Source organism: Oryx dammah, unplaced genomic scaffold (genome assembly GCF_014754425.2).
Source record: "Oryx dammah isolate SB20612 unplaced genomic scaffold, SCBI_Odam_1.1 HiC_scaffold_29, whole genome shotgun sequence".
NCBI classification, from domain to species: Eukaryota; Metazoa; Chordata; class Mammalia; order Artiodactyla; family Bovidae; genus Oryx; species Oryx dammah.
This window is the reverse complement of record NW_024070213.1, coordinates 59,076,822-59,089,721: the sequence shown is the minus strand read 5'-3', so window position 1 is coordinate 59,089,721 and position 12,900 is coordinate 59,076,822. Positions and strand designations below refer to the sequence as shown.

Genomic DNA, 12,900 nt, shown 5'->3' with positions numbered 1-12,900 from the left:
CTGATAAAATTCAATGTCCATTTATGATTTTTTAAAGTCTCTTAGTAAAATAGAATAGAACATTATTTCAGTAGCATAAGTAACCTGACTAAATAGATCATCACAACTAGATATGCTACATGCTCCTTGTCTAGCTCCAATTTAAACAAGTCAACAAAAAATGATGTTTTGAGACAACTGGGTATTTAGGAGTATGTTCCCAGTGGCTCAGTAGTAAAGAATCCTCCTGCCAATGAAGAAGACTCAGGAGACATGGGTTCAGTCTCTGGGTCAGGAAGATCCCCTCAAAGAGGAAACAGAAACCTCCTCCTGTGTTCTTGCCTGGGAAATCCCATGAACAGAGGAGCCTGGTGGGCTAGAGTCCATGGGGTCTCAAAGAGTCAAGCACAACTGAGCAAGTGAGCATGAAATAGCACAAGTGTGTGCAAGATGATAAATGATACCAAAGACATTTTGCTAATTTAGCAAGCTTGGAAATTGCATCAGGGTTAAGCAATATATATATATATATATTTATTTATTTTAGGGATTCATACTGAAAATATACAGGTAAGAAAAAGTATGCTATATAAGTTCTGATTTAAAATACAACAAAATATTTAAAAGCTTTTCAAAAAACAGGTAAAGAAATATAAAATAGCCTTCATATTTATTGAATCTGCTTGATCTGTACTTGAAACTTTCTCCAGTTCTCTATCCTAATGTATACTTGAAAATATTCAAAATTTAAAGTTTACAGCAAACATCACTTTTAATGTTTTAAGTAGTAGTTGTAGTCTTGGTAAAATCAGTTATAAGATGTGAAGGACCACTATAACTGTTTTTATTCAATACTTTCCTGGAGATTCTATCCAGGAAACTAGTTCAACAAAAATTGAAAAAAATATCAGAAAGGAGAAAACAAAATAAACAACCCAAATCATTCTTTTCAAGTAACGTGATTTTCCTTCTAGGACCTTACTGTATTTACACTACATGCTTCTTAAAATGGAAAGTCTCCTCTCCCAGATAATCACATGGTTAGCATCCATCCCTCCTTCAGATCTCTGTCCAAATATCACCTCAATAAAATCTACTTCATTGACAGTGTTTAAAATTATACTAGCCCCCCACTTCCAAGGCATTTCAGTTTTCTCTTCTATTTCAAAATAATTAGCATATGAAATACTACATAGTTTACTAGTTAATTGCATTCATGCTTGCTGTCTACATTCTCTCACATCCCTCATCCCATGAAAGCAGGGATATTTGTCCACTTTGTAGATGAGCTGGTTCACTCCCAACAGTGGTGTGCTGGAGCCTGTCTGGACCACATCACAGGACCCAGCTGTGCACTGGTAGCTTGAAATCTGCCACGGTGAGAGATTTGCCTTTATATTTGAAGGGACTGGCAACTCACTCCAGGATTCTTGCCTGGATAATTCCATGCACAGAAGAGCCTGGTGGGCCACAGTCCGTGGGGTCGCAAGGAGTAGGACACAACTGAGCGACAAACATTTTCATATCCAAATAGTGATTCTTTTCATATTTTGTTTCTCAAATTCTTTAACAATCAGTTTTTAAGATTTTATTAGTACTGGAGATTGATTATACACCAAAATTATTTCAATGTATTTATTCACTCAGAAATATGTCTTGCATATCCACCACATGACTGACAGATGTTCTAAATGAGAGAATAGTAAATGTTTAACAACTGTCTCTCAGGGGTGAAGGTGAGGGACTGTTTTGTCATGTTGGCCAATTTCTATGATGCAAAGTCAAAATTCAAGGAAAATAATTGCAGTAACTGTCCTGAGGGAAAGTCCAGACTTTCTGGGGAAAAAGTGTGGACTCTTTAAATACAATAATAAAAAGTCAAATCTAAATCAAAATTTTGCAGACTCAATATCATGTGTTGTATGAAGTTGCCTCATTTACCTCAGTCATTTTGGTTTTTGACACTTTCTTTTTTAGAATAATTTTACTTATTCATTTATTTTTGGCTGCACCAGCTTTCTCTAGTTGAGACAGGTGGGGGCTACTTCTACTTATGCTGTGTGAGATTCTCATTGCTGTGGCTTCTCTTCATGTGGAGCACAGGCTGTAGGTGGCAGGGATTTCAGTAGTTGCAGCATATGTACTAAGTAATTGTGGTTTCCAGGCTCTAGAGCACAGGCTCAATATTTGTGGCATACTGTCTTAGTTGCTCCATGGCATGTGGGACCCTCCCACATCAGGGATCGAACCCGTGTCTCCAGCATTGGCAAGTGGATTCTTTACCACTGAACCACCAGGGAAGCCCAAACATTTTCTTATTCATACTTACCAAACTGATTCACCTGTGTCTTTTAATAATGCCTCATCAGCCCTCTGTTTATTTAACACAATCCCCTGAGAAAACAGGAAAGACAAGATAAATCCAATTCCATATGTATGACTTATATGGAGAATAAATTTCTAATCTCTTTTTTCCAAAGCAGCATTTGTAGGAAAATATAATAGTCTCTGAAGCCTAAGAAAAATATTACTCAAATTGCATGGATATATAATCACAGAATTAGAAAATAATCATTTAAAATCTGTGCATTAATACAAAGAAATTTTTTAATAAGTAGGTTTTTAATTATATGAAAAGGGGCAAATATAAGAAGTGTTTTATTAACCCAGCCAGTTCAACTGAATTTTTACACAGAGCTTGTGTAAGAGACAAATAGCAATTATGAGTTGCAGTATAGTGAAATGTGCCCCAAATTTTGCAGTATCAGGAATGAAGGCTGTTGTGGTCAAATATCACCAGTTGAACCACAGTGAGAATATAATCCTTGAGAGCCATTGCAGAGTTAATTCACCATATTTGTTTTCAGAGTTCTATAGAAACCAAATAAATTGCTAACTCACTTCATCAACTCTGAAATTATATAATCATTGAAGTGATCAGACCATAAAATTTGAGACTAAATCAAGAAAAACCAGGAAGTAAGTAAAATTTGTTATTATTTAGGTTAATGCATATTATTACATCTCAATTATGTGTTTTAAAGTATTATTTGCATATGGGTTTGTGAATTTAGGAAATTTTTGTTATTAAAGAGTAAATGGTGATTTACTAACAAGAAAACTATTCATGGAGTCCTAAAGAAGCAGCATAGCAGTAAGTCTTGAGTTGTTCATTAGTTTTTCTTAAGTTGAATGGTTTTCTCTTATAGGAATAAAACTATAGAAATGACATCCCCTATTAAAAGGAATATCTGCTTCCCAGTAAAGGTTTTCACCATCTACTTATTCTTTTAATAAAGTAAAATTATAAAACAAAAGAAAACAAGGGTGCATTGTATGAACTAAACTATGTCTGTGCAATTATTTCTTTTACTAGCAGAAGTTACAGTTTCTTGTGCTTTTAGTCTTTTATAAGGAAAGGAAGAAGGGATTGCATCAACCAAAGACTTAAAAAGGTAATTTGGGAGAGAGTGCCAACAAAATATCCCCATGGGTAAACACCCATACTTTAAAGTGAGATATTACTATGTTGTGTGGTTGTTGCTCAGGTGGTTAGTCGTGTCTGACTCTTTGTGACCCATAAACTGCAGCATGCCAGTGTTCGCTGTTCTTCAATGTCTCCCGGAGTTTGCTCAAACTCATGTCCACTGAGTCGATGATGCTATGAAGGTATCTCATCTTCTGTTTTTGCCTTCTCCTCAGCCCTCAATCTTTCCCTGCATCAGGGTCTTTTAAAGTGAGTCAGCTCTTCCCATCAGGTGGCCAAATTATTGGAGCTTCAGTTTCATCATCAGTCTTTCCAGTGACTATTCAGGGTTGATTTCCTTTAGGATTGACTGATTTCATCTCCTTGCTATCCAGGACTCAAGAGTCTTCTCTAGCACCACAGTTCAAAGAAATTGATTCTTTGGCTCCAAGCCTTCTTTATGGTCCAACTCTCACATCTGTACATGACTACTGGAAAACCACAGCTTTGACTACCTGGACCTTTGCCTGCAAAGTGATGTTTCTGAGGCTGCAGTTACCATCTGCAGTGATTTTAGAACCAAGAAAAGAAAATCTCTGACTGTTTCTATTTCCCCCCCTTCTACTTGCCATGAAGTGATGAGACCAGATGCCATGATCTTAGTTTTTTGAATGTTGAGTTTTAAGCCAGGTTTTTCACTGCCCTCTTTCACCTTCATCAAGAGACTATTTATTCCTCTTCACTTTCTGCCATTAATGTGTTATTATCTGCATAGTGGAGGCAATTGATATTTCTCCCAGCAATCTTTATTCCAGCCTGTGATTCATCCAGCCTGGCATTTTGCATGATGCATTCTGCATATAAGTTAAATAAGCAGGGTGATAATCTTCCCTGCTGGCTCAGATGGTAATCTGTCTGCAATGCAGGAGATGCAGGTTTGATCCCTGGGTTGGGAAGATCCTCTGGATCCTCTGGAGAAGAAAATGACAACCCACTCCAGTATTCTTGCTTGGAAAATCCCATGGACAGAGGAGCCTGGTGGGCTACAATCCATGTGGTTGCAGAGTCAGACACGACTGAGCGACTAAAACACACACACACTAACCAGCACGTGATAATATACAGCCTTGAAGTACTCCTTTCCCAGTTTTGAAACAGTCCATTGTTCCATGTCTAGTCCTTACTGTTGCTTCTTGTCCTGCATATATCTTTCTCAGAAGGCAGGTTAGATTGCCTGGTATTCTCATCTTTTTAAGAATTTTCCACAGTTTTACTATGTGGACTAGTCCTTTAAACTAGGAAAGTCACTAGTGAAAGTCAAAGTGGGCTTCAGTTATGCGAAGTATAAAATGTGGAAGTAGGCATACATAAACTGTGTACACTTTCAAACTCTCTATTTAGATTAAAATGCAAACTATACTTGTTTTTATAATACTGAGGAAAGCAGAAGAATCATTAAAATATTTTTGTATGTTTTACAAAGGAAGCTAAATATTTTAAAGAATAACTTGAAACAACTAAAAATTATTAGAGAAAAAAAGCCTTATATAAGTGTTATCATATGAGTTTTATTTTATCCATAGTCTATATTAATGTATTTTTGAAGAAGAAATAATATTGAGCTTCAGTTAATATTCCTTACTAGAATGAAAAGTGGAGAGAGTTCTGTAGGTGAACATGTTTTTAAATTTCATTCATTATCATCATGAAGAATACTTTAAAAGCTTTGTATTCTATCCTCAAATGTGTTTTGATCTTTTATTTCTTATAGGAGACACATTCATTTTCTGTTTGAATGTGGGGGAAAGGATCAGCAATGAAAAACCACACAAGACCCACAGAATTCATTCTTCTGGGGCTATCAGATGACCCAGAGCTTCAGATTGTGACTTTTCTCTTTTTAATCATCACGTATATATTAAGTGTCACTGGAAATTTGACCATCATCATTCTCACCTTGGTGGACTCCCATCTACAGACACCTATGTATTTTTTCCTCAGGAACTTCTCTATATTAGAAATTTCCTTTACAACTGTCTGTATTCCTAGATTTCTGGGCACAATTATCACCAGGGACAAAACGATTTCATACAATGATTGTACAGCTCAGCTGTTTTTCTTCATTTTCTTGGGTATCACTGAGTTTTATCTTCTAACTGCCATGTCCTATGATCGCTATGTAGCTATCTGCAAACCCCTGCATTACACAACCATCATGAACAACAGAGTCTGCATATTGCTTGTCTTTTGTGCTTGGCTGGCAGGGTTCTTAAACATCTTCCCACCTGTTATTCTTTTTCTCCAGTTAGATTACTGTGGTTCCAATATCATTGATCACTTTACTTGTGATTATTTCCCCCTCTTGCAACTATCCTGCTCAGACACGTGGCTCCTAGAAGTGACTGGTTTTTACTCTGCAATAGTGATTCTGCTTTTTACTTTGGCATTAATAATTCTATCCTACATTTTCATCATCAAGACAATCCTGAGACTGCCTTCTGCCAGTCAGAGAAAAAAGGCATTTTCTACATGCTCCTCTCACATGATTGTCATTTCCATCTCTTATGGAAGCTGTATATTCATGTATGCCAACCCATCAGCAAAAGAAAATGTATCCTTGAACAAAGGAGTTGCTATTATGAATACTTCTATTCCTCCTATGATGAATCCATTTATCTATTCATTGAGGAACCAGCAAGTGAAGCAAGCCTTCAAGGAGACCATCCAAAAGATGATCTTTTTCTCCAGTAAATTCAAGTGATTGTATCATTAGAATAATAAAGGTCTCATTAATACTTTCTATTACTCATAATCTGTCAAAAACTCTTTTAGGACAGTTGTATGATTTCTTCTCATTTATTTCCATATTCAAATTTCCCCACACTCAACCCAATAAACTGGTTAAAACTGACTATTGCTTCAGAATTTTCTGTAATTTTTTTATTATAATATACTTGAATGAAGTAAAAAAATAGGTAAATGTTACAATTTTGAGGAGAAACTTTATTTTTGAAGATACACAGGCCATTTAGTTTGATGAAAAGAGTGTGAGGGTTGATGTGGACTTCTGAAATTTTCATTTTACCAGGTAATAGAAATGACATTATTAGGAAATTTTATTCTATTTGGAATTTTCCGGAAATCAAACAATGGCAATCACGAGTGCTGGAAATACAATATAAATATCTATTCAAATATTTTTAAAAGATTAGAAATTCAAGTATATTGAACTCTTTTTACTATTAATAATACTTTTATGATAATGAGGAGAAAGAGAAGAGCAATGTTGAGATTAATTTTTGTCAGCAATTACTATATTACAGACCTATTCTAATTATTCTCTTTATATTGGCTCATTGAATCTTTCCAACAACTTTATGTCATTGTTCAGTCACTCATGCATGTCTGACTCTGTTCCCATGGACTGCAGCACACCAGGCACCCCTGACCTTCACTAGCTCCCTGAGTTTGCTCAAACTCATTTCTATGATCTAGTAATGCCATCCAGCCATCTCATCCTCTGTTGCCCCCTTCTCCTCCTGCCCTCAATTTTTCCCAACATGATGGTTTTTTCCAGTGAGTTGGCTCTCTGAATCAGGTGGCCAAAGTTTTGGAGCTTGAACTTCAGCATCAGTCCTTCCAATGAATATTCAGAGTTGATTTCCTGTAGGATTGACTGGTTTGATCTTGCAGTCCAAAGGACACTCCAGAGTCTTCTCTGGCAGCAGAGTCTAAAAGCATCAATTCTTGGGTGCTCAACCTTCTTTATGGTCCAACTCTCACACTCATACATAACTACTGGGAAAAATAGCTTTCACTATATGGATCTTTGTTTGCAAAGTGATGTCTCTGCTTTTTAATATGCTATCTAGGTTCATCATAGCTTTTCTTAAAGAACTTTCTGAGGTAACTGTAATTGTTTTTCTCTTGAAGAAATGTTTACCTTGTTTTTCATTTGGAAATGTTTTATATGATTATTATTTCACAGCCATGATGAAAACGTAAAAACTGGAATTAAATTTAATTGGCAATAGAGAAGGGTAAGAAAGAAAAGGGATCCATATTGGAAAAGAAGAAGTAAAACTTTCACTGGAGACAGCATGATACTATACAAAGAAAACCCTAAAAATACTATCAGAAAATAACTAGAGTTAATCAGTGAGTTTAGTAAGGTTGCAGGATACAAAATCAATATACAGAAATCCCTTGAATTCCTATACACTAGCACCAAAAATCCAAAAGAGAAATTAAGGAATCAATCACATTCACCAAGGCAACAACAACAACAATAAAATATCTAGGAATAAATGCACAAAAGAGCTGTGTAGAGGAAACAATAAGACACTGATGAAAGAAATCAAAGATCACAAATACATGGAGAAATATACCAATTCTTGGATTGGAAGAATCAGTGTCAAAATCACAGTTCTAAAAAACACATGTGCCCTAACGTTCATTGCAGCAAAATTCACAATATCCAGGACATGGAAGCAATCTTGATGTCCTTTGACAGATGAATGGATAAAGAAGTTGTGTTAAACACATGCACAGAGAAGGTTGTCATAAAGTCGCAAAGACTTGGCCCCTACAGAGCACACATACACAACCATACACTGGGTTATAAACTGGTTCATAAACCAAGCATCCACATAAAGGAACAAATTCAAGTCAGTTGTAGTGAGGTACATGAGTCTAGAGCCTGTTATACAGAGTGAAGTAAGTCAGAAAGAGAACAACAAATGTTGTATATTAATGCATACATATCAGTTCAGTTCAAACACTCAGTCATGTCTAACACTTTGGGACCCCATGGACTGCACCACGCCAGGCCTCCCTGCCCATCACCAACTTAATGAACATTGAGTCGGTGATACCATCCAACCATCGCATTCTCAGTCATCTGCTTCTCCTCCTGCCTTCAATCTTTCCCAGCATGAGGGTCTTTTCATATGGGTCTTTTCCCAGCATGAGGGTTCTTCGTATCAGATGGCCGAAGCATTGGAGTTTCAGCATCAGCATCAGTTCTTCCAATAAATATTCAAGATTGATTTCCTTTAGGATGGGCTAGTTGTATCTCGTTATAGTCCAAGGGACTCTCAAGAGTCTTCAACACCAGAGTTCAAAGGCATCAATTTTTTGGCACTCAGCTTTCTTTATACTCCAACTCTCATATCCATACATGACTACTGGAAAAACCATAGGTTTGACTAAACAGATCTTTGTTGGCAAAGTAATGTCTCTGCTTTTGAATATGCTGTATAGTTTGGTCATAACTTTTCTTCCAAGGAGTAAGTGTCTTTTAATTTCATGGTTGTGGTGACCATCTGCAGTGATTCTGGAGCCCTTCAAAATGAAATCCATCACTGTTTCCATTGTTTCCCCATCTATTTGCCATGAAGTGATGGGACTGGATTCCATGATCTTTGTTTTCTGAATGTTGAGATTTAAGCCAACTTTTTCACTCTCCCTTTTCACTTTCATCAAGAGGCTCTTCAGTTTCTCTTTGCTTTCTGCCATAAGGCTGCATATCTGAGGTTATTGATATATCTCCTGGCAATCTTGATTCCAGTTTGTGTTTTATCTAGCCCAGAGTTTCTCATGATGTACTCTGCATATAAGTTAAATAACCAGAGTGACAATATACATATTTGACATACTCCTTTCCCTATTTGGAACCAGTCTGCTATTCCATGTCTGGTTCTATCTGTTGCTTCCTGACCTGCATACAAATTTCTCAAGAGGCAAGTCAGGTGGTCTTGTATTCCCATTTCTTCAAGAATTTTCCACAGTTTGCTGTGATCTACACAGTCAAAAGCTTTGGCATAGTCAATAAAGCAGAAATAGACGTTTTTCTGAAACTCTTTTGCTTTTTCAATGATCCAGCAGATGTTGGCAATTTGATCTCTTGTTCCTCTGCCTTCTCTAAATCCACCTTGAACATATGGAAGTTCACGGTTCATGTACTGCTGAAGCTTGGCTAGGAGGATTTTGAGCATTACTTTGCTAGCATGTGAGATGAGTGCAATTGTGTGGTAGTTTGAGCATTCTTTGGCATTGCCTTTTTTGAGATTGGAATGAAAACTGATCATTTCCAGTCCTGTGGCCACTGCTGAGTTTTCCAAATTTGCCAGCATATTGAATGGAGCGCTTTCACAGCATTATCTTTTAGGATTTGAAACAACTCAACTGGAATCCCATCACCTCCACTAGCTTTGTTCATAGTGATGCTTCCTAAGGCCCACTTGACTTCCCTTGCCAGGATGTCTGGCTCTAGGTGAGTGATCACACCGTCGTGATTATCTGGGTCAAAAAGCTCTTTTTTGTATAGTTATTCTGTGTATTCTTGCCACCTCTTCTTAATATCTTCTGCTTCTGTTAGGTCCATACCATTTCTGTCCTTTATCGAGCCCATCTTTGCATGAAATGTTCCCTTGGTATCTCTAATTTTCTTGAAGAGATCTCTAGTCTTTCCCATTCTAGTGTTTTCCTCTATTTCTGTGCATTGATCACTGAGGGAGGCTTTCTTTTCCCTCTTTAGTATTCTTTGGAACTCTTCATTAAAATGGGTATATCTTTCCTTCTTTCCTTTGCATTTTGCTTCTCTACTTTTCTCAGCTATTTGTAAGGCCTCCTCAGACAACCATTTTGCCTTTTTGTATTTCTTTTTCTTGGAGATGGTCTTGATCACTGCCTCTTATAGAATGTCATGAGCCTCTGTCCATTGTTCTTCAGTCATTCCGTCTATCAGATCTAATCCTTTGAATCTATTTGTCACTTCCACTGTATAGTTGCAAGGGATTTATTTTGGTCATATCTGAATGGTCTAGTGATTTTCCCTAATTTCTTCAATTTAAGTCTGAATTTTGCAATAACGAGTTCATGATCTGAGCTACAGTCAGCTCCTGGCTTTGTTTTGCTGACTGTATAGAACTTCTCCATTTTTGGCTGCATAGAATATAATCAAGCTGATTTCAGTATTGACCATCTGCTTATGTCTATGTATAGAGTCTTCTCTTGTGTTTTTGGAATAGGGTGTTTGCTATGACCAGTGTAATTTCTTTACAAAACTCTATTAACCTTTGCCCTGCACCATTCTGTACTCTAAGGTCAAATTTGCCTATTACTCCAGGTATTTCTTGACTTCCTACTTTTCCATTCCCCTCCCCTATGATGAGAAGGACGTCTTTTTTGGATGTTATTTCTAGAAGTTATAGAACTGTTCAACCTCAGCTTTTTCAGCATTACTGGTTGGGGCATAGACGTGAATTACTCTGATATTGAATGGCTTGCCTTGGTAAGGAACAGAGATCATTCTGTCATTTTTGAGATTGCATCCAAGTACCGCATTTTGGACTCTTTTTTGTTGGCTATGAGGGCTATTTCATTTCTTTTAAGGGATTCTTGTCCACAGTAGTAGATATAATGGTCATATGAATTAAATTCACCCATTCCCATCCATTTTAGTTTGCTGATGCTAAAATGTCAATGTTCAATATGGAATCTAGAAAAATGGTACTTTGAACCTATTTCCAGGGCAGCAATAGAGACACAGACATAGAGAACAGACGTGTGAGCATAGTGGCAGTGTGGGTTGGGAAAAGGTGGGATGAATTGAGAGAATAACATTGAAATTATACATTACATATGTAAAATAGGTAGCAATGAGAGGTTGCTGTATAACACAGAGAACTTAACCCAGGGCTCTGGGACAATGTAGAGGGGTGGGCTGGTGTAGGAGGCAGGAGCGAAGTCAAGAAGGAGGAGACATATGGATACTTATGACGGAGTCATGTTAATGTATGGCAGAAACCAAGACAACATTGTTAAACAAGTATCCCCCAATTCAAAAAAATTGAAAAAATAGTGCTTAAAATGATTTAATAGTTCCTAAATTTCTAGAAAGAATGTTTCCTGGTGAAATCAAAACATAGGTCTCTCTCACATGCTGCTGCTCTGCCTCTTTCTGTCTGCTCTTAATTTTCTAAGAAATATTGTGAAAACAAGGACTCAAAAAACATTTCAGAAAGGGAAATTAAGTCAGTCCAAGGCTACAGAGTGGAATGATAAGCCCAAAGGAAGGGAAATACATGAGAGAATGATGGGAATTAGAATGGGAATAATGTATACGCTATCTTTGGTAAGATGCTGGCACTAAAATTATGAGCAGTGAAAAACACTTCAGGAAAACTATGTGAAAATTAATAGATTTTGAAGAGCCCTGATTTTTATTTGATTGCTCTTTGTTATGCCTCTAATTTATAAAGCAGGACTTTTATTTTTTCATTTCCTTGAGAAAAGTAGAATCTTCCTGGCCATGTCCATGAAGGCTCGCTTGACTTGTAGATTCCTTAGGGTATAAATAAAGGGGTTCAGCATGGGGGCTACTGAGGTGTTTAGCACAGCCACTCCCTTGCTCAAAGACACCCTGTCCTTTGCTGATGGATTCATATACATGAAAATGCAGCTGCCATAAGAGATGGAGATGACAATCATGTGGGACGAACACGTGGAAAAGGCCTTTGTCCTCTGAGTGGTAGAAGGGATCCTCAAAATTGCTCTGATGATATACGTATAGGACAGAATTATTAATGTCAAAGTGAACATTAGGGTAAACACAGCAGAGGAAAAGCCCATCATCTCTAGTAATTTAGTGTTTGAACAAGAAAGGTGTAATAAGGGGAAATAATCACAAGTAAAATGATCGATAGCATTGGACTTACAGTAATCAAGCTGTATGAACAGCATGAGTGACGGGAATATAATTAAGAATGAAGCCAGCCAAGAAGCCAAGACAAGCAGGGTGCAGACTCTATGATTCATGATAGTCATGTAATGCAGCGGTTTGCAGATGGCAATGTAGCGGTCATAGGACATGGCAGCCAGAAGGTAAAACTCAGTGACTCCCAAGAGAATGAAAAAAAATAACTGAGCCATACAATCATTAAAAGAGATGGTTTTATCTCCTGTAATGGTGGTGGTCAGGAACTTCGGTATAGTGACAGTTGTGAATGACACCTCTAGTATAGAGAAACTCCTGAGGAAGAAATACATGGGGGTCTGGAGGTGGGCATCCAGCAGAGTCAGGATGATAATGGTCAGGTTCCCAGTGATGCTGAGCATGTAGGTGATGAGCAGAAAGACAAAGATCACAACCTGAACTTGTGGGTCATCTGACAGTCCCAGGAGGATAAACTCTCTTATTTCTGTGTAGTTTCTCATTATCTTCTTTTCAATAACCTTCAGAGTAAAACATAAAGAAGCTCAAAGAAAAAGGAAGTATTCATGGATAGAACTGGAATTTATTTCTGGAAGGGCTATGCCATATTAATTTAACTTGGGAGAACTTATTTTTAAGACTTTTTTTTTTACCATATGATAGTGTGTGTGTTTATCATACAATATTTCTTTTGAAATCCCTATTTTATTTATTGGTATGAGGTTAAATATATATATTT

The 12,900-nt window shown here is 37.1% G+C and overlaps 2 protein-coding genes across 2 annotated transcripts; one reads left to right on the top strand and one right to left on the bottom strand.

The window, feature by feature from the left end:
• Positions 1-5,261: 5,261 nt before the first annotated feature.
• LOC120858036 (olfactory receptor 6C3-like) lies at positions 5,262-6,206 on the top strand. The gene has a single exon (XM_040233926.1). It carries the CDS (start codon positions 5,262-5,264, stop codon positions 6,204-6,206), a length of 945 nt encoding a protein of 314 aa, XP_040089860.1.
• A 5,519-nt stretch (positions 6,207-11,725) lies between these two features.
• LOC120857369 (olfactory receptor 6C1-like) lies at positions 11,726-12,664 on the bottom strand. Its single transcript, XM_040232813.1, has one exon. It carries the CDS (start codon positions 12,662-12,664, stop codon positions 11,726-11,728), a length of 939 nt encoding a protein of 312 aa, XP_040088747.1.
• Between the last annotated feature and the right edge of the window lie 236 nt (positions 12,665-12,900).